Source organism: Lynx rufus, unplaced genomic scaffold (genome assembly GCF_022079265.1).
Source record: "Lynx rufus isolate CCGP_SWC_20201006 ecotype Redwood Valley unplaced genomic scaffold, mLynRuf1.p SCAF_7, whole genome shotgun sequence".
Classification (NCBI taxonomy): domain Eukaryota; kingdom Metazoa; phylum Chordata; class Mammalia; order Carnivora; family Felidae; genus Lynx; species Lynx rufus.
Window position 1 is genome coordinate 60,245,015 of NW_025814889.1, and position 22,529 is coordinate 60,267,543.

Below are 22,529 nucleotides of genomic sequence, written 5' to 3' on the forward strand. Positions count from 1 at the left end.
AACATACTGAGAGGCAGTATGGCTAAATAACCAGATGCTAATAATGTCAGTCAGGCCTGGAGTGAAATGTAGCTTCGCCACTTGTTAGCTATGTGTATGTGGGCATGTCACTAAATCTAAATAACCCTTAGGGAACCACTCTATAAAATAAAAACACCACCTCTTCTTAATAAGACTGTTAGGATTAAATGGACAAGAAGATACAGCATTCAGCACTATGGATGATGCACAAACAGCATTCAAATGTTACTCAATGTTAGCTATCATTACTATTAAAGTACAAACTAAGGCAGAGTTTTAATTAAAATAATAAAATCTTTACGAAAAGATACGGGTGTTTCATGGCTTCAGAATGCTTTCCATATTCAAAACTCCTTACAGAAACTAAATGTACGTCTAAGCTCACAATAGAGACTCAACACCTGGCTCTTCCTAAGAATGGAAGGGGCCAATGTTAATTGTGACAGCTTGAAGTATTACTTACAATGCTTAAATTACCTCCATTCTGAAAAAAGAAAAAGTGAACAATTCAAGTTTACTAAAGAGAACCATGAATTTTGAGAGTTTACCGAATCTACATAGTAGCTGATCATGTATGTCCTAAAAGCAGTTTTAGGAGACAGGAAATAGACATACCTTGCATAGCCAAGGTTTGCTGGGGCAAATTTAATAGTTGTCTCAAAGAAATTATACTCCAAGTAAATGTTGGGGTCAATATCTAAATCAAACTCCAAATTACAGCCTCCAGGGATAGGATCTGGATGAAAAAAAGTAAGTTACTCAACATAGAATTCTTAATATTCAAATCATACTCAGAAAACCAGAACTCTACTCTTGTAAGAACTTCCCATAGAGAAGCTAAATAAATATAATAGAGCTTCTGGTTTTACACTACCACATGAACTGAGATTAAAGAAGGAAAAGTTAATTGAGGTTAGCAAGCAATTTCTGTGATTGGGAACGTTTCAGGTTTCACACACCTGGCAGTTTCTGTGGCAACTACTGAACCCTGCCCTCATGGCACGAAAGCAGCCATAGGCAGTAACGTAGGCAAACACGGCCATTTCTAGTAAGACTTTATGTACAAAACATGGAGACGATGGATTTGGCTCATTGGTCATGTTTGCCAACCCCTGCTCTAGAGTTGAAAAGGCCTGGAAACAGATATTCTTGAGCTGGTATCCACGAATGGGCTCCAGAGGTCCCAAGAACACCCTGAAATTGTATGCCAAGTGTCGAATGTGTGCATGTCCTAAGGAGAGAGGTTTTCGTTAGATTTTGAGAGTCTACGAACCCACAAAAAGAGCTTACGAACCCAGGGATAAAGGGGAAAAAACAATGCCAAAGAGAAAAGGAACTCCACGGTAATAAAGAAAGGGGTGTCCACTTTTCACATGCTTCTTTCAACAGGAAGAAAGATGATGTCATCCTCAGTGCTGAAACAGTCTGTGTATATAAAGTAGTAAAAATACAAGACTCACAAGATCACATATCAGAATAGCATTTGGATATTTAATTAAATACAAATTTTGGGTATTCCATTTACATTAATAATGTGGCTAAAACAGCTCTTTTTTTCTCATTAGGAATCCTATTCATGCCCTTAAGCATGACAAAACTTAAACAAGTCACTTGACATGAGCTCAACTCTATACAAAGAACTGTATATGGTGGACTCAAATGGAAAGGCTGAGATAAGACAGATCAAGGTAAACCAAGTTCAAGATCTACAAGATCTCAATTTCACACACTCATCCGATCAATCACTCCCATGGTTGGGTCCTTGTTTCCGTAAACTGATGGAATTCTGGTGGTTGACTTCCCCTGGCCAGTTCTGTAATGGAGAAACTGAACGTGTGCCTATGTTTCAACATTGCTCTTCTTTCATACTCTCCTTTTCCTGCATTTACAAATCTTTACCACACCCGAGAAAAGGATACGGATTGGAACTGAAGCCATACTGTTCGTGATTTTTCTTTATACGCTGTCCTCGATAAAAAGTCAAAGGCTCTGGTTTTCCTTTTCTAAATAAATTACCCTTTGCTACATATAACACAAGGAGTGGTCGAAACTTCCTCACCTCACCTTCACTCCTCAAGCACTGTAATCTAGTTTTCATCCCCATTGTGCCACTAAAATGAGTGTCATTAAAGGCCACTGCTGACTCTTCACTGCGTTATCATATGGACACTTTCAGTCACTTCCTTGACTCCTCTTTAGTCTTATGCTTATTCCTCAGCAGTTAGCATCCCCCGAAACAGTGCCCGACATGTGGTAGGCACCTTGAAAGTATCTGCTATTATGTTTTCCAGATAAGTCTCTAAGTACATGCCTAGACAATCTTACTCACTTCTCTGGCTTTTACTAAGAACCTTTTAGTTGGACATCTAACCTCAGTGCTCCACTCCATACCCTTAAACTCCCTACTATGCCCTTCCATCCAGATGTCCTGTAAGCATCTCAGATTCACAGTGTCCCTAACTGTAGTCACAACTACCCCATCCTTATCACCTAAACAAATCCAGCATCACAACTCTATCTCAACCCTACCTATTTTGCATCACTATCTCCCAGCTAGCCAAATGGGAAGCCTATGTTCCTCCTTTTCATAATCCATAACCACTGGTCATTGTGTCTTATCAGTGCTACTTTCCAAACACCTTCTCACTTTGAGCGCTTAAAGGTATGCTGAGTCTTGACTCTGCTATGCCCTCTCCAAATACTCCCCACACTGCTTCTAGAGTTAATTTTCTGATAGCTGAAATACAGATCATTCCTCTGCTTAAAAGCACAATGCTCCTTCAGAATAGAATGTAAACCTTAAATTGTACACAAAGCCCTTCACACTCTGGCTCCAGCCACACCCAATATTCTGCCATTCTCTAAATACTCTCCATTCTTCTCCCATGCCTTCCTCTGCCTGGAATAATCAGGTAAAGTGTTAAGGACTGTACCTTGCCTTTCTGTTAATGCTTTTTCAAGGGCTCCTTAAATTTTTTTTTTTTTAATTAATGACTGCATTCTCCTATGCCCCTACCTGGGCTTTCAATCATCATGCTCTGATTCCTTTGCTGTTAAAATCTTTGATCCAATATACTGTACTTGCAATAAACACTTTTAAAAGGATTATAGTTTCCCCTGAATTTTCATGAAAAAGTTCCACAATCTGGAGAGTAAACAGAAAGTCGAAAACAGGAAGGTTACCTCTTTCTGAATAGGAGAGTGGAATGGCCATGTTTTGGACAGGCTCAGCATCTAAAGTCTGCAAATACAAAGTGCACATACTCTGCTCTGGTCTAAGAATGAAAACCAGTCCTTTGTCAGTGCCTGTCCCTGAGGTATTGGGAAGGAGAGTCTGCAATAAGGTAAAAAAGAATCATCATGAATAAGGAGTTGAGCGAAATATTTAAATTCCAGACTTGATCTAGTATGCATGTCCTATTTCAAACTTTCTCAAAACAAGAACAAACACAGACCTTCCTTATATAATTAAAGAATTCTTTTCATGTCTATATATGGGTGCACACACGTACACATGGAAGAACTATTGAAGTATATGACCTTTGATAGGAATAGCAGATGCACAGTGAAATTCTCAAGTTTTTCAATTCCCCAAATTAAGATTTCCTATGTGAAGTACTAAGACTACTGTCAAAAGAAAAAACAATTCAGTAGAGAGTTTGGTGTCCTTTATTCAAGGAAAAACAACCCACAGACTGGGGGAGAACAGTGCCTTACAAGCAGTGGAGCACTGTTCCTGAGGCACTGGGGGCAAAAGTGAGTTTTATAGCTCACTTTGGCTAGGACGTCAGGAATTTCCTTATAAAGGCTAGCAGGTCCTATTTCCTAAAGCTAGCTAGCTAAAGCAGAGTTGTAGCACTGTGACTAGCATGCTAGGTTTATCTGACAGGAGAGGTGCAAGTTGACTCAGGTTTAGATTTGTAATATAAACCGGGCCAGTGAGCAAGCCTCCATCTCGTAGGCCCAATATACAAATTAACTATCACTACAAAGACAAAAAGATGAGCACTGTCCCTAAACTGGAAAGTTTTTTAAATAAAATGAGCTATAATTGATATATTATAAACTACACATAAAGAATACTATAGGGGCACCTGGGTGGCTCAGTTGGTTAAGCATCCGACTTTGGATCAGGTCATGATCTCAGGTCATGATTTCGGGAGTTCAAGTCCTGCTTCAGTCTCTGTGCTAATAGGGCGGAGCCTGTCTGGGATTCTCCGTCTATCTCTCTCTGCCCCTCATCTACTCACGCTGTCTCTCTCTAAATACATAAGCCTAAATAAGTAAATAAAATGCTATGTAAGTACTGATATACATAGACACTTGTGGAACCATCATCACAATCAGGATTATCCTCCTTATCCTTCCACTCAACCATTCCCTAACTCCATCCCTTCACCCCAACAATCTGGAAAGGTTTTTGAACAACAAAATACTAAGTTAAGAGGTAGCAGATTCAGAGCGTTTTCTTAAAGCTAAGAAGAAGCGAGGAAAAAGCGTCAGATGGGTTTCAACTTGACAAGCCTAAGGGAAAATGACTCAAATACTAATTGAGGAACTGCAGAGTCAACAGTTTCAAAGAACCACCTGCTCTGATGACCTAAAACAACCCAAAGTGCCACACTTCCTCCGGAAGGGTATTGGAAAGAGACACTATTCTCTTCACACGGACCACTCATCTTTAGAGCTATGTGCAATTCTGGTCATCAGTTTCTCAGGAGTATAAATAGAGTGACAACTATGGCCCATCCAAGAAAGGAAGATGATTATAACTCAGGATAACTAAAATCTGCTCTACATAAAAACGGAGGCCCAACGTGCTGTTCATTCAGGCCACTTCAGTCACATAGTTATGTGGACATTCCTTTGTCCAAGCTGTTTCCTCAAACGTAAAACCATGCATTAAGACTACTTTGTTGAGCTGTTGTGAGAATTAATTACATGGAAACCAAACACAGGGGTTCCTAACTAGGAGCCGCAGGGACCCAATGAATTTCCAGAGGTGTCCATGAAATTATACAAATGTATCCATGTTTTGCTGGGTAGAGGGTCCAGAGATTTCAGTGGATTCAAAGTCCATGGCCCCAGAGGGCTTAAGAATCATCGACTTAGCCCCGAGTAAGCATGCAAAAAAAAGTAAATCCCTTTTTTCTCAATCCTTTCTCTTCTTTCAAATGTTGTCTTTGCTCTGATGTTATTAAAGAAATCATCTGTGTAGCATTTTACTATGTCTCCTATGAAAGGGCCTGAATAGGAAGTTTCCTTTGGATTTTAGTGCCAGAAAAAAAAAACTTGGTTTCCCTGAGGAACTGGCGTGATTTTTCTTTCTAAGAAAGTTAAAACATTTAACAAGCTTTGATCTCTGCTCTGGCAAAATCTGAGTGGGGGTCATAAACACCATTAACTCTTGCAATTTATATAATTTATTCCTTCTTCTCCTTGATCAAACTCTTTCATTTCTAGCCTATTAAACCACCAAATGCACTATCTCAAAACCTTTATGGCAGGGAAAAGAATGCAAGTATACCAAATATTTAGTATGAAAGGTAGTATGACCAATGCCTACAGAATATATATGAATTGGACTAAGACCACTTAGTTTAGCAAATTTCAGAATATTAAAAGATAGGCTTATAACAATAGATAGGCTGAGGACGAATAAAAAGCAGCATGACTTCATACATGCTGAAATGCATTTATTAGTGGAAGGGGATCATATAGGCTGAATAAAAATAGATTTATAAAAGGTTAATGTAAATGGCAGTTCCTTAATGAGTTAAGCTAATCTAGGGCATCTGAAACACTTCCCAAAGGTGAGGCTGAGGTTAAAGGGTTTAGTGATGATCTCTGAAATAGAGTCTTAAATGCTCCTGGAAGCACAGCACTAGGCTAGATGACCTGGGTGTTGGGCTTCTTTTGTTTCTGTGAGATTCCAAAGAATAAAGTTGAACCTACAAGTGTCTTAGTAATCTTAGTAAACACTAAATGGCTGCACAATGACGGAAACCCATTAAAATGTATTCAGAGGTAAAAATCATCAAGGACCCAAGAGAGTAAGAAAAGGTGAGAAATCACATGCAGATAGGAGACATCTGGCAGAGCCCACCCTTCCCCCCAAATTCAGCACTCTCCCACCCCCTCTTTAAGTCAGAGGTCACCACACTCAAGAAAGGCCCAAGATGGGGCGCCTAGGTGGCTCAGTAGGTTAAGCCTCTGAATTCAGTTCAGGTCACGATCTCACAGTTCATGAGTTCAAGCCCTGCATCAGGCTCTGTGCAGACAGCTCAGAGCCTGGAGCCTGCTTTGGATTCTGTGTCCCTCTCTCCCTCTCTGCCTCTCCCCCTCTTGTACTCTGTCTCTATCTCTCAAAGATAAATAAACATTAAAAAAAAAATTAAGAAAAAAAAAAAAAGAAAGGCCCAAGACACACAGACACATGCCTCTTAGCCAGTCTAAATCACTAAGTTGACTGGATCCAATCTTGATTTTTTTCTTTTAAGGGCATAAAGTTAAACATAAAGAGGAATCCAATTCTCATGTTTATACTAAATACAAGACCCTCGAATATGGTGTTTAAGAAATAACTCTCTGTACTTACCTTAGAAAAAGAAATTGTTGTATTCTGATACTGTGAGTGTATTTGGAAAATAAGAAAAGACACATTGCTGGAAATATGACGCAAAATGGCATCCTCTGGAAAGGGCCTGTTGAGCTCGAAGTATCTAAACTTCCCTACAGAAAATTCAAGAAGACCTACAATGGGAGAAACATTTCATTGTAACATCTGAACCTGTAATATCAATTTGTAGAAATCACATACATAAACATACATGCATTGCTTATTTTAATTCTCAAAAAACCTGGGGAGATAAATAATATTACTACTCCTATTTTACTGATGAGGACAAATTGGCTTAAAGAGGGGAAGCAGCTAGTAAATGGTGGAACTGAGAAAATGGAAGAGAGGTGTTTCAAAAGATGTGAGCAATACTTAGAGTGCTGAGGATGCCTGAGGATGTTCAAGAATGCCCAAGGTGTCCAGCTCCTCAAACCCAGAAAAATCTCCCACTGCAGCAGCGATAATAATTATTCAAAATAGAGCCCTGGGGGGCACCTGGCTGGCTCAGTCAGTAGAGCATGAGACTTCTGATTGTCCTGATCAAGCCTTTTGTGGTACAGAGTTTACTTTTAAAAAAATTCAAAAAACTAAAAAATTAAAAAACAAGGGCCCCTGGATTTAAGGTTTAACCTTGAGGAGGTACTAACAACTATGAATACACTGAGGTTAAAAACAGAACTTGGAATGCCTGGGTGGCTCAGTCAGTCGGCCAAGCGTCCGACTCCTGATTTCAACTCAGATCATGATCCCAGGGTCCTAGGATTGAGCCCTGTGTTGGGCTCTGTGCTGAGCAGGGACCCTGCTTGTGACTCTCCCTCACTCTCCCTCTGTCCTTCCCCCCCCCCTTGTGCTCTCTCTCTCAAAAAAATAAACTATAAAAATAAAGTAGAAAGAAAGATTTAAATTTAATAAAGATGGAACAGAGTTGGTGAGATAGATTATAGGTCACTAGCATTCCATAGTGGAACGGTTTTATTTTAAAAGGAAATTAAAGTCAGTGGGTGGCAAAGGAGAATACCCCAGACATTAAATAACTTCAAACCCATTCTTATGTACCATTTCCCAAACGGGCTAATTTTCAACACTTTTTTTTTTTAATACAAGTACTACTTCTGGATGATTAAAAAAAAAGACTATCAACAATGGCTAACCAAAAAAGCTGAACAGAACATACAAAGAATCCTACGATGAGATCAAAGGTTACTCTCCATAAATTCCCCAAATTCCACTGATGCCATTATATTACCTTCATAACTTTTTATAAGTGATAGAAAAAAAGCTATTTGTAGTTATGATTTAATTTCTAAAACTCCAGAGAAAATTTTAATACTGGTAACAATGACAAATGAAGATGGTATATTTCCTTCTATTTATGTTACTGGAAACACATTTTACATTTTATGTAGAACAAAACTCCAGCCAGAATACAGGTAAAAATATCAGGACGTATTTAACAAAATCTGGGTAGGAAAGTCTAGAAAATGTGAGAGAGTTTTTTGTTTTCCTTTTTATAAAGGGAAACAAGAAAAAATTTTTTACATTTTCCAGGCCTTCCCATCATCATGATTATTTTATCAGGAAACCAAATTATCCATAAAATTAAGCGGATCTCAGTAAGTGGCCCTAAAAACATTGCATGTAATGTATTTTGGTCCCATCTATCCTGTCTTCCAAGTCTTAAAAATGTCCACAAATTCTAGCCTGTCAAACTAAAAACAGTATGTTTGTTTTCCCAGGAATTAACTGGATTTCCATCATTTAACTATCTGTCCAAAGCACTCAATTCATTTTTCACTTTGCATTTCTTTTAACTCCAGTGTGGTTAACAAAACAGTGTCATATTAGCGTCAGGTGTAGCACTCAGTTCATTTACCATCCTGCCTCTTCTAGTAATATTTCCACTCTTTGTATTTGTTTTGTTTTGTTTTAGTTTTTCCCTTTTCTTCCCCATTTTCTCTATTTGACAAATATTTATGAAGTACTTATGGACTACTTGCTCACCTACTGGGTACTGTGACCAAAACTGGTACAAGTAAATTTGTAAAGGTTACCCAAGATTTCTGTAATTGTCACTAAATTTGCCCCTAAGTATATCTTAGAAATGGTTTTGATAATCTGTGTCTATCTCCCCTTACACAGGCCTTGAATCAAGACTCTATGCAGAACCTTTAGAAACCCTGGAAGAGATTAAAGATACCACCTAGTGAAGTCCTGTGTCAAGCTTTTCTTACCCTTCCCTTAACCTATCACACAGGGGTGAAAATAAATCACAACTCAGAAAGACTTGGAAAACCAAAGTTTTCAGTGCTTTAAAAGGCAGTAAGGAAAGACAGGACCACAGAAATTGAAATACATAATTAAACAGCTGGTAACTTAAAGTAAATAGGGATATTGAAAGTAGGTATCCCTGTGAGTATATGAATACATATTAAGTGATTTTTCGTTTCTTCACACATATCACTGTTTATCAAATTTCTGTAGTGACAGTGAGAGGTTCTTATCAGAAAGAAACTGCACAATTTGAAAAACTTCCATTTTTTTTTTTAAATTTCCATTCTTGATGGCACTCAAAACACAGGTTCTACCTCAACACTTCATCTCAAATTTATAAAACAGGAACACACCCCAGAGAAAATGATGACACTCTCAACACTCTTGTCACTCATTTTGTTTTCCTGTAAATTGGTAATATTTGTCCAGACAATATATAACCCTTATTATAGAAAGGTAAGAAATGTAGAGAAAATCAATACCTCCATCCAAGTATACTGTGCAGAAATAATCACTATTAACACACTGATATACATCTTTTAGGACTTAGGCAGATATCATGTAATATTTCTATCTACATAGATGGAAGAAGAAATATAAATATGTCTGATACGGCCCATTTAATAGGACATACTTATCTCTGAACATCAATACAAATAATTCTAGCTTTACCATTTTATTTTTATTTTTAATTTACATCCAAATTAGCTAGCATATGGTGCAACAATGATTCCAGGAGATTCCTTAGTGCCCCTTCCCATTTAGCCTATTCCCCCTCCCACAACCCCTCCAGTAACCCTCTGTTGTTCTATTTTTGAGTCTCTTCTGTTTTGTCCCCCTCCCTGTTTTTATATTATTTTTGTTTCCCTTTCCTTATGTTCATCTGTTTTGTTTCTTCAAGTCCTCATATAAGTGAAGTCATATGATACTTTTCTCTGACTAATTTCACTTAGCATAATCCCCTCTAATTCCATCCACGTAGTTGCAAATGACAAGATTTCATTCTTTTTGATTGCCGAATAATACTCCATAGTATATATATACCACACCTTCTTTATCCATTCATCCATTGATGGACATTTGGGCTCTTTCCATACTTGGGCTATTGTGGATAGTTCTGCTATAAACACTGGGGTGCATGTGTTTCTTTGAAACAGCACACCTGTATCCCTTGGATAAATGCCTAGGAGTGCAATTGCTGGGTCATAGGATAGTTCTATTTTTAGTTTTTTGAGAAACCTCCATACTGTTTTCCAGAGTGGCTGTACCAGCAGGCATTCCCACTAGCTTTCCCATTTTAACAGTTATATAATATTCCATTCTGTATGTAACCATTAATTATTCAACAAATGCCCTACTGATGAACATATAGGCTGTTACCATTCCAGCATAAATAGAAAATAATAGTTGTTTTTGTGAAAGAGTCTTCTAGAAAGCATATACACATATCAGGCAGTAAAACCTATTTGAGGTTTTTGCTGTGACAGTGTTAACAGATCACCTTTGATCTTAAATGGTTAAATTACCTAAGAAGTCTTGTTCTCATTAAGAAAATCAGAAATGAAAACAAACAGCCCATGTGAAAATATATAATGATCAGGACCATAACATTAAGTTACAGTCTCTGCTTCTGACTTCAATAAAAACACCTGGTTACAACTTTCATCTATTACTTCCTGGATTTCCAAAAGTTGTGAAAAGATGACATCTCACTCACCCTCTTTCCCTAATCAAATACCGGTAGCAAGAACCAGGCAGATGCCAGATAACAAAGGAGACACTGCATTCATAATTTAAATAACTGATCACTGACAAAATAAGTAGGGGTATTAAAAGGAGGTGCCTCTGGGGGTGTATTGTAAATAATTTTTTCTTTGCACACTTTCAAATTTTCTATAGCACTCCTAAGGTGTCCTTATTAGAAGGAAATTCTCATACAGTGGTTATCCACCCTGGCTGTGTTTTACAATCATCTGGAGGTGCTTTTTAAAAACTATTGCTGGGGCGCCTGGGTGGCTCAGTCGGTTAAGCATCCGACTTCGGCTCAGGTCACCATCTCGCAGTCCGTGGGTTCGAGCCCCGCGTTGGGCTCTGTGCTGATAGCTCAGAGCCTGGAGCCTGCTTCCGATTCTGTGTCTCCCTCTCTCTCTGACCCTCCCCCGTTCATGCTCTGTCTCTCTCTGTCTCAAAAATAAATAAACGTTAAAAAAAAAAAAATTTTTTTTTAAAAACTATTGCTGCCTAAGCCCCTATCCAGACCAGTTAAATAAAAATCCAAGGGGTTAGTGTCCAAGTGTCAGTTAAAAAACATTTATTGAAATAATATACATACAGGGGCACCTGGGCTGCTCAGTTGGTTAAGTGTCTGACTCTTGATACTGGCTCAGGTCATGATCTCAGGGTTCAGTTCATGGGTTCAAGCCCCATGTCAGGCTCTGTACTGACAGTTCAGAGCCTGCTTAGGATTCTCTCTCCCTCTCTCTCTGCCCCTCCCCTGCATGTGTGTGTGCGTTCTCTCTCTCTCAAAATAATAAACATTAAAAAAAAAAAGAAAGAAAAGAAATAACATACATAAAGAGAAGTGCACATAGTTTACACTGCCAGGTGAAGAAACAGCATTCTACCATCTTAGAGGTCTTGTGGCCCGTTTCTATCACTAAGCCTTCCCTCCGGCCCAGAGGTACTGTGATCCTAACTTCAAACAAATTGATGGGCTTTGTCTGTTTCTGAAATTAAGTGGAATCATACAGGATGAATTCTTTTCCTTCTAGCTTTTTAAAAATCAATACCATCTGTGAAATTCACCTAAGCTACAAGTAACCACGATTTATTCATTCTCATTGTTATATACTTCTTAAAAGGAATACACCACAATTTACTTATCTATTTTTCTGTAATCAACATTTGGATTATTTCTAGTTTGGAGTTATGAATTATAAAATGAACTCCAAACATTTTTTTGTACGTCTTTTGGTACACATATGTACGCATTTCTATTGGGTAGAACAAGAGTAGAATCATCAGGTAATAGGGTATACTTATGCTCTGCTTTAGTAGATACTACCAAAGAGTTACACCACATGGTTTTGCCAATTCACACTCCATCAACCTGTGGAAGAGTATTCTGGCTGCCCAATAGTCTCACCAACACTTGGTATCATCTGTATCTCTTCCGGGTGCACAGTGGTATATCACTGTGATTTCAATTTGCATTTTCCTACTAAAGAGGTTAAGAACATTTTGGTTTGCTTATTGGCCATTATTAGATATTCTCTTTGTAAAACGGTCTGTGTTCAAGACTTTCGTCCGTTTTATTTATGTAAAACAATTTTTTTAACGTTTTATTTACTTTTGAGAGAGAGAGAGACTGCATACAGAGGAGGGCAGAGAAAGAGAGACACAGAATCCAAACCAGGGTCCAGGCTCCGAGCTGTCAGCACAGAGCCCAACGTGGGGCTTGAACCCACAAACCGTGAGATCATGACCTGAGCTGAAGTTGGAGGCTCAACCGACTGAGCCACACAGGCACCCCAAGACTTTTGTCCATTTTAAAAATCAGACTGTCCCGATTGAATTTTAGTTCTTTATACATCACGGGTAAATCTCCCATTCTTGTAAGTTGCTACCTTTACATTAACAGGAGATTTAATTTTAATGTAGTCCAATTTCTTGGGGTTTTCTCTTATGCTTAGTCCTTTTTGTGTCATTCTAACCCAATCTTTGCCAACATATTCTAAGACTGTAAAGCTATATTCCCCATAACTTCTACACCTGTTTTACCTTTGATATTTAAGTCTAAAATCAATCTAAAATTTAAAAAATAAGTCTAAAATTGATTTTTATATGTGGTATAAGGCAGGGAGTTAACAGGTTCATGTTTCCATATGTATACCCAGTTGACACAGCAACCTTTATTGAAAATACCAGCATTTCCCTACTACTCTGTAATCCGACTTTTCACATAAGTCACCACATTTGTTGGTTTATTTCTGGACTCTGACTTGTATTCCAGTGGTCTATTTGTTTCTCCTAACACCAATATTACCTTGTTTTCATTTCTGCCCCCAAATTTGTTCTCTTCAAGATTATCTTGACTATTTTTGGCCATTTTTCATTTCCATATAAATTTCAGAAAGCAGTCTGTCAATTTCCACACACACAAAAAAAATTGCTGGGAATTTGGGATGGCAACAAAGGTATTAAGGAGAAATGATACCTTTATAACACAAAATTTTCTGATTTATGAATCTGAGATATCCCTCTACTTATTTAGCTTCTCAATTTATCTCAAGAATGGTGTATGTTTTTTTTCTGTAGAGATCTTTACATATTCCATTATAACTATCCCTAAATATCCCATATTTCCTGATGCTACTGGAAATTCATTTTTTCTTTTAAATTTTAATTTCTAGTTGCCTAATCACCAATCTGCCTTTTTAAAAAGTTCTCCAAGTGATTCTAATGTTCATTCAGGTCTGAGGACTCCTAACACAATGTTTGATGAATTAGGAAAAGATAATTTTTTTTTTTCCTATTCTTAGTTATCTTTAACCTAATTTCTGTGTGAAAATCCTTTGTGAGTGTTACCTTGGCAATCTAATTGCCATTTCACAATTTTTATAGAAGATTGCATATTCACCAAACCATTTGTGGTTTGACTCTTGGCTATGCAGGGCTTTGTTTTATTTGACATTCTGGTGCCTAGTACAGTACCAGTCACATATTTGGCACACAATAAATGGTATATGATTTATGTCCTCAGGAAAGTAATTTACTTCCTCTGGGCCTCAGTTTCCCCACGGCAAAATGGAGGTCACATACTGCATAAATCATTTGGCTGCTGAAAGTATAAAACACATAGGGAAAACAATTTCAAGCTGTCCAATGCTACACAATAAAATATTGTTATTAACTTCCATAAGCTTTCCAGTATTTCAGAAGCTCATCTTATTTAGAAAAAAAAGAAAAGAAAAAGACATCAGACATTCAATTTGGCCCTACCAATAAACTATACATGTCCAGTGTAAGCATCAAAGTGAGAAAGAGACTTCCACGGAGTGACAAAGAAAAATACTGAAAATCAAGACTTTAACAATACAGTCTGGCAGAAAATGCATTTAATTTCTACTCAAAAACAGACATGTATCCAAAATATATCCTGAATAAGTTAACAGGAACTTCTCCTCTAAGCCATCTGGAAAAGGATTCGTTAGCAACATTTTATGAGGCATAATTAGATCTTATGACTTTGGGAGTGGGAAGGAAAAAGACAGCACATCAAACGATATTACAGACAAATGGCTAACATGGAGACAGAGCACTCAGGCCAAGGCTCTCCTCTCAAAAACAATGGCTCGGCTTTTTCTGCCAAAGATGTTTTCTGCCATCTAACCCACAGTCAGGCACTCTTTTCTATTGTTCATATGCCCCCTCCATTCTTACCCAGGGTAATTCTTCTTTCTAATAATTTCTTTCTAAAAATAGCTGCCTAATCCTAATCTTCTCCTTTCCTTTCCCAATCAGATCCTAACCTCAAACCTTAAAGTTATCCAACTCTATTTTTTTTTTTTTTACTAAAATTTACCTCTCTGTGCTTTGACACAAATTCTAGATCTGTGAAAGCTTAGTTGTCATAATTCTCTTCAGATGAACTATTTAAAAAAAAAAAAAAACCAGTTCAGATACTTAAGTTGGTTGGCATTCAACTGCCCCTCACCATTTTTCATTTATGTCTTATGAATTTTCATTAGCCCCAGAAGCTGAAAGGACACACAGAAATGTACATACTACCTTTCACACCTTTTAAAAGAGATCATTTTCAACTAAATATACAAATGGCCTGCTACCTTAAATTTAGCACTACGGATAACACAAACATAGGTATTAAATACAAAAGTACAGAACTAGAAAAGATGTGGATCACAGCCCTCCTGACTCAGGAGCCTTGATCAACTACAAATTCAATCTCTCAAATTCTCCACCTGTTAAAATGGAGATACCATCTCCATTACCTGCCTCATAAGGCTATTCTGAGGAATAAGAATTCACAGAATTAAGGGTAAAGTACCATAGTAAACAGAATATTCTTATTGGAGGGCAGCTTTGTTGAAGTGGAAGGTCCATGCAAATTAAAACTGCAGCAAGACACACTTGGGTTCAAATATCACCTGTGCCCCTAGTAATTGTTCACCTGTGTATTAAGCAAAACCCAGGGCCTCAGCTTCATCCTCTGCCAAGCAAGGAGGAGTAATTTACCTCCTGGGGTTGTGAGGATTAAATTACAATGCCATGGAAAGCACCTGGCACATACAGCACGTGGTGAACGCTAGTGCCATATTATTAACAAGGCTATTTTTTCTGCAAAAATATAACGGCCCTTTTCAGCTCTGGCCTTAAGTCCTCTGCAGCGATTCTACGATTCAGTTTGCACAAGAGCTTTCCAAACATGAGCAGTGAGGAACACAACCACACTATTCAGAAAATACACTGGTTCAAAACTGCAACTGGTCTCTTAAGCTCAAAATAAAAGAATGTGATTAACCTCACGGAAAAGCACATGATTACCATCAGCCTAGCACAATTAGTGCTTTTTTTACGGTTTATATTAACAAACCACGAGCTATTCACCAAGCACATGCCCTACCATCCAAAGTCCCATTCTGGGTTTACTTTTCCTTTCACACTCCGCAGAGCCTAACCAATGTAAAAGCATCCAGATTTTGGAGTGTAAAAACCCTCTGCAGCTTGGAGGAACATCATTCATAGAGCCCTTAGTTCTGCACCAAACCTCGCTGTCCAAGGGCTCAGATATACCACTGGAGAGCAGAGGTGTTTTAATGTGTTAAATTAAACTTACAAACATGGCTTCTCTCAAAGGAAAATAAAAACGTGTCTGAACAGGAGAGTTACTTACCTCTCCCCATTTGCCCAGCCTAAATTAGGAGGTTGACGGTGAGGCCTCCTTAGCATCGAGTTTCCTTCTGCAGGAAAGGACCCTGATCCATTCCCAACAGGTCTCAACTCATCAACTACCCTGCTACACGGACAGACCCCGAAGAGGGCTGCGACCTTGCAAGAAATGCAAAACCAACTTTGGGTTGCAGAAGTGAGGCGCCCCTGACCTTACCCTCGCTGGCGTTCCCGACGGCCTCGGCTCCACCGGTCACACCGGGTTTGGACGCCAGCATCGCCAGAACCAGCAGGCGAAGGAGACCCATGGCTGCCCGGGCCAGGCCCCGCAGCCTCGCCGGCGCTACCCGGGGGCGCTGGCGCCGAGTTCCATCACTTTCGAGGTGCACACCCCGCACACCTGCCAGCCCCGCAGCGCCTGCGTGCAACGCCAGCCGCACGCCTCCACCCGCGGAGAGGTTTCCTGTTCCGGCAAAAACCCCGCAGCCCCATACTGCGCCTCTCCCCGCCCCCCTTACGTCACCGCCGCGGGTACCCTCCACGGCCGGCGGAGACCGAGGGGCGTTTCCAGCCGGCGCGCGCGCCTCCTCCTGGCGCCCGGCGGCGTCGCTGAGCGCCGCTCACCCCGCGAGTCCCGACGTGCCCGCGCGCGAGTGGGGAGTAGAGGAAACCCGGGGAAGTTCTGTGGTGTAACCTGCACATCGCACTTTTGTATCTTTCCCGGTTACGAAAACCGCCGTTAGAGTAAAAAATAACTTTCTGTTGCGGGCTAACGTCTCCGGGCTCCTGTTCCCGTGTTTAACTGCCGTTTGCAAAAAGGGAAAACAGGAAGGAATCCGGTGCTCAAGACGCACAAACAATGGGGTTTCCCTTAGTTGTTCAGGCTGACGTTAGTATGAAAATGCAGGAAGGAATTGAATTTGTGCACGGATTAGTACATTAGTGATGAGCACCACATTTAAAAATAAAGTTTCATTTTCTCTAAGCGAAATATCCTCGAAATAACCCAACTTCCTCTCCCAAATTTTATATATGAGCAATGTTTAAAGTACAGTAGTCCATGTGACAGATGGCTCGTGAGCTGATTGTGGAATTACGTTTATAGACTCAGTTATTTGGGGGAAGATTGCTCTGTTTTCTCTTGCCTGCTCTTCAAATTTTTCATTTAGATATTTTAATGGGCAACTTTCTTGAAAAATACATATTCGATTATTCCACTACTAAATTAAAAACCTATAGCAATCACCATAATCCAAACAGGCACAACATTTTTCCCGTTTTCCCTCTTCCTGGTCCAAATGTTCATAACTTTGGTGGCACTGTCTATCCCTATGGTGTTTGTTCACTGCCCCAAATGCTCTCATTCCTGTAACCCTCAATAGATGAAATCTCAGGATGATAAGAACAATTATAATAAGGGTAGCATTTGAATCAAAGGATGGATTTAATAAACTAATAACTTATTAACTGCACCCTATTGGGGAGGCAGGATTAGAACCCTATCTCACCCTATCAAAATGAAATCCTGAAGTATTAAATAAAACCATAAGGGAGTTAGAAGAAAAAAATGCTTTAAAAAAAAACAAAAACAAAAACAAAAAAACTTGATCTCAGAATGGAAGGAACCTTTTTTTTTCCCCAAAGAGTTTATTTAAGCAAGAATCTATTTGAATCTGAACGCACCAAACAGGAAGTGGTTAGAAGCATTCAGGGGAGGAAATTTTTTTAAGTTTATTTATTTATTTTGAGAGAGAGAAAGAGCACTCGTGCGCAAAAGTGAGGAGAGGAGCAGAGAGAGAGGGGAGAGGGAGAATCCCAAGCAGGCTCAGCACTCTGAGTGCAAAGCCTGGCTTAACTCACAAACCGTGAGATCTTGACCTGAGCCAAAATCAAGAGTCAGATGCTCAATGGACTGGGTCACCACCCAGGTGCCTCCTCAGGGGAGGAACTTTCTAAACAAAAAAAAAAAGCAAAGGAGGAAACAATAAAGGAAAAGACTGGTAGATTTGGCTACTTAAAAATTTAAATTGGAGAGGGGGAGGCGCCTGGGTGGCTCAGTTAGTTAGCCTCCGACCTCTTCGGCTCAGGTCATGATTTTGCGGTTTGTGAGTTCAAGCCCTGCCTCTGGGCTCTGTGCAGATGGCTAGAAGCCTGGAGCCTGCTTTGGAGCCTGTGTCTCCCTCTCTCTCTGCTCCTCCCCTGCTCATGCTCTCCCAAAAATAAATAAACATTTAAAAAAAGTTAAATTTAAAAAAAGTTAAAAGTTAAAAAAAGTTAAATTAAAAAAAAGTTAAATAAACAAAAAAAAAAAGTCCCTGGGATGGCTCAGTCAGTTGAGTGTCTGACTCTTGATTTTGGCCCATGTCATGATCTCACTATTGTGAGATGGACCTGTGTCAGGCTCCCTACTGAGCATGGAGCCTGCTTGGGATTCTCTCTCTCCCTCTGCCCCTTTCCCACGCGAAAGCATGTGCTCTCTCTCAAAGAAAAAAAAATGTTTCTCAAAAATTATGTTTTAGAAGACAACTGATTGTGAAGTATTTATGAAAATGCAAGTTACAAAGCAATAAATACATGTAGTATGAGCTTTGTCTTGTTTTCTTTTTATTCATGTTTATATGCACATATCTAAATGTTTATAAAAACATATCTAAATGTTTACTATTCTTAAATTTATTTATTTATTTTGAGAGAGAGAGAACATGAACGAACAGGGAGAAGAAGAGAGAGAGAGGGAGATTGAAAGAATCCCAAGCAGGCTCCATATTGTCAGTGCAGAGCCCGATTTGGGGTTTGAACCCATGAAATGTGAGGCCATGGCCGAAGCCTAACTCACGAGTCAGACACTTAACTGACTGAGCCACCCAGGCACCCCAACATATCTAAATGTTTAAAATAGTTATCTCTGAGTGAATGGATTAAGAATAATTTTTCCACAGTTCTGCACTTTGTAAAAAATTCAACATTGAACAGGTATTGCTTTGAATAAAAAATTTTAATTTTTAAAAGATATGTATAATTTTAAAGATTTTCTTATAAAAGCGTTCAGGATAACAGTCCACCTTCCTGAGTAGGACACAATGATTTTCATGATGTAGTTCCTGTCCACCTCTCCAGGTTCGTGCTGCAATTAAATTTAATTCCTCTATGTTAGCCACTGAATTATTTTCAGTTTCCTGAACTAACCCCATTCATTGTCTCCCCTTCATACCTTTGCATAGCAGTTCCCTTTGCCTACAGAGGACAGCTGATGACAGGTGTGTCAGCAATCAGAAGAGGGCTTTATTACCTTGGCCCTGAAATACTGTGACAGCTTGAGAAAAATATTGGCTGAGGTTCCTTGCTCTTGTCAGAGTTCCACTGGAAAGCTATGAATCAAATTGGCTCAGGAGCTTTGCAGGTAAGTTTCTCATGCCACGAATTGAAAGAAAATGCAAAAACTGAGAAGATTCCCAAACCCCAAATACAGATAACTAGAGCCTTAAAGTCTGCTTAAAATTTAGAAAAGGAAGGAAGAAAAGCAACTTATCCTAGATTTTTTTCTTAGAAAACCCAAGATCTTGGATAGAGATGGGAACAGGGCTCCAGGGGAAAGGCAGAAAAGGCATTCTGTGAAACTTGCTCAACTCTTTTAACAACTTTTTTGTTTCTGTGGGTTACATGGTTTTGACAGTGTTTATTAAATATAATCCAATAAATGTTTACTCAGTAACTATTACATGGAAATTATTATGCTAGAAAATTTATTCATTTAGTCTGCAAATATGCATTCATTGGCTTCTATGTGACATGCTAAATGCTGGGTGCTAGGTATTGGAAATACAGAGAAAATTAAAATGCTTCCTGTTCACAAGGAGCTCATGGTAGTGAGTTAGTGATGTATGAATAATCACACCTCGGGGCACCTGAGTGGCTTAGTGGGCTCAGTCTGACTCTTGGTTTTGGCTCAGGTCATCATCTCATGGTTCGTGAGTTCAAGCCCCAAACTGGGCTCTGCTATGATAATATGGAGCCTGCTTAGGATTCTCTCTCTCCTCTCTTTCTGCCCCTCCCCCACTCAGGCATGCATGCATGCATTCATGCACACACACACACACACACATGTGCACACACGGCTCTCTAAATAAATAAATAAACTTTTAAAAAATTAATAATTACACCTCAATATGCCAAGTGCAATAACAAAAGTATAAGGAACAATTGTGATGAAGATTGGGAGCAATTAACTTAGTGTAGGTTTCCAGAAAGTTTTTCTAAAAAAACAGAAATGTTTAAAACAAGGTGAGTGGATGGTCAATAAGGGGACGAAGGGAGTCTAGTATACTAAATGTTTATTTATAGTATTTCAGCCCAGTGCTTGGAATGTTTTAGATGTTTAATAAATTGTGACTGAGTAGGTAATAAAGGTAGTTAAGAGTCTAGGATGTTAAGTTAAAGAGCTGTTAAAGATTTTTTTTTCTGAAAAAATAGGGAGTCACTACAGATTTAAAATAAAAATCAAAGTACTTACCGCAAGACTGGCTATGAGTTGATAATTGAAGCTGGGTGATGAGTACATTCGTGTCCACCTTACTATCCTACTTTTGTATAGGTTTGAAACTTTTAATAATATGAAGCTTGGGGTGCCTGGCTAAGTCGGAAGAGCATGGACTCTTGATCCTGGGGTTGTGAGTTTGGGCCCCATATTGGGTGTAGAGATTACTAAAAAAATAAATAAATAAACTTAATATGTAATACTGGGTTTCTACTCTTCAAACCATATAATCAGTTGGGGATGCAAGAAAAGCAAATGAAAAAGCATATGAAAAAGTGTAAAAATCATAAAATGGAAAAAGGAGAGATCCATGTGAACTCTAGTAATTCTTAAATTGTACATGAAAAAGGTAAAACTTTATTTTTTTTTTAATTTTTTTTTTCAACGTTTATTTTTTTTTGGGACAGAGAGAGACAGAGCATGAACGGGGGAGGGGCAGAGAGAGAGGGAGACACAGAATAGGAAGCAGGCTCTAGGCTCTGAGCCATCAGCCCAGAGCCTGACGCGGGGCTCGAACTCCCGGACCGCGAGATCGTGACCTGGCTGAAGTCAGACGCTTAACCGACTGCGCCACCCAGGCGCCCCAAAAAAGGTAAAACTTTAAAAGATAGAGTATAAATTAAATGATGGCAAAGAAATTGTTTTGACAAAGGTAAACAACAAGGAAAGAGGTAGACTAGTAGCTCTCAACTGGCGGAAATTTTGCCCCACAGGAGACATTTGGGAATATCTGGAGATATTTTGTATTGTCACAATTGGAAGGGGAGTTTGCTGTTGTCACTTCATGGGTAGAGGACAGTGATGATGCTAAACATTCTACAATGGGCAGGATAGCATTCCAGAAAAAATAATCCAGCCTAAAATGTCAATAGTGCTGCTGTTGAGCAATCCTGAACTAGATACAAAGGAGTGCTTTTGGAAGGTGGGTTTTTTTTCTTTTTTTCCTGAAGTCCACAGCTTCAAGGGATTCATAAACCCCTTTAAAATGTATGAAAAATTTCGAGCCTGGTCTGAGGAAAGGGTCCATAGCTTTCATCTGATTCTTAAAGGTGTCCATGGCCGGAAAAGGCTTACAGAGCCCAGGAAAGCCAAGGGTTCAGGGACTGTGGATGAATAATCTGATTACTTCACACAATATTATTGGGAGAGGAGGCTGGATTTGTTTGCTAAAGACAGATTACAGTGAACCTTGAAAACCAAGCCAAGATGGCTGTACATCAACCTGAGGTCTCTATGGAGCTACTGAAAATCTGTAAGGAAGATAATGACAGGACAATAACTGAGTCACAACATGAGTTGTCTTGAAGTGGTTCCTCTGCCGTGGGTGCCCAGGTTTTCTTCAATCAGGCCACAAAACAGTATTCTCCTTTATGGGCTCTTTCATTCATCCCTCTATTATCTAACCAGGCACCAACCCATGTTAATATTTCCTTCAAAACGAGCCTTTCTTCTTCTCTCATCAGCGTTAATAACCTAGTCTAGGCCCAACCCATTTCATTATTGGAATTTCAAAGCCCTCCTCCTAATGAGCCCCTGGCTTATTCAAACCTAGCACCTAACATACTTCTTGGTACATGGCAAGCATTCAATAAGGTACACTCTCAACTGAGGGTGAGAAGAAAAGGTCAGTCACAAGAATATCCTACATTACAATTAAAACAAATTAGAGTTATCTCTTGTAATCCCATTACGGGGGGAAGTGCCTTACCTGGAGAGGTTCCTAATTAGGTCCCAGCAGGTATGTAGATTGGGGATTGAGGAGAAGTAGTGGTGAAGCAGAAGTAGAGCATCCCAGCTAGGGGTGGGGTAAATCCAACAAGCTGAGTTCTCAACGTATAATTTCCCCCACCCTCTCCCAACTCCAGTAGGGTAATCAGGAACAATCAGCCCAAGAAGGAAGGTGTATGAGGTTGTCTCAAGTCCACATACCAGTCATTTGCTGATTCCAGGCTCACTTGTTGCCAGACTATCCTCAGGCTACAACTTTTCTTAGATACCAAGTTTCTCTCTGTCTTTCTTTAATCTCTACACCCAACATGGGGTTCAAATTCAGAACCCGGATATTAAGAGTCACACATGGGGCCCCCGGGGGGCTCAGTCGGTTAAGCGTTGGACTTTGGCTCAAGTCGTGATCTCAGGGTTGGTGGTGTCAGCTGTGCTGACAGCTCAGAGCCT

At 39.4% G+C, this 22,529-nt stretch overlaps 1 protein-coding gene across 1 annotated transcript in view; it reads right to left on the minus strand.

The window, feature by feature from the left end:
- Window positions 1–16,274, minus strand: part of TM7SF3 (transmembrane 7 superfamily member 3) — a 35,974-nt gene extending 19,700 nt beyond the window's left edge. The window contains exons 1-4 of the mRNA XM_047066067.1: window positions 16,038–16,274; window positions 6,620–6,774; window positions 3,205–3,355; window positions 637–757 (exon numbers count right to left, since the gene is read on the minus strand). Coding sequence (XP_046922023.1) covers window positions 637–757; window positions 3,205–3,355; window positions 6,620–6,774; window positions 16,038–16,128 — 518 coding nt within the window. The 5' untranslated portion in view covers window positions 16,129–16,274. The remainder of the gene's footprint in view (window positions 1–636; window positions 758–3,204; window positions 3,356–6,619; window positions 6,775–16,037) is intronic.
- Between the last annotated feature and the right edge of the window lie 6,255 nt (window positions 16,275–22,529).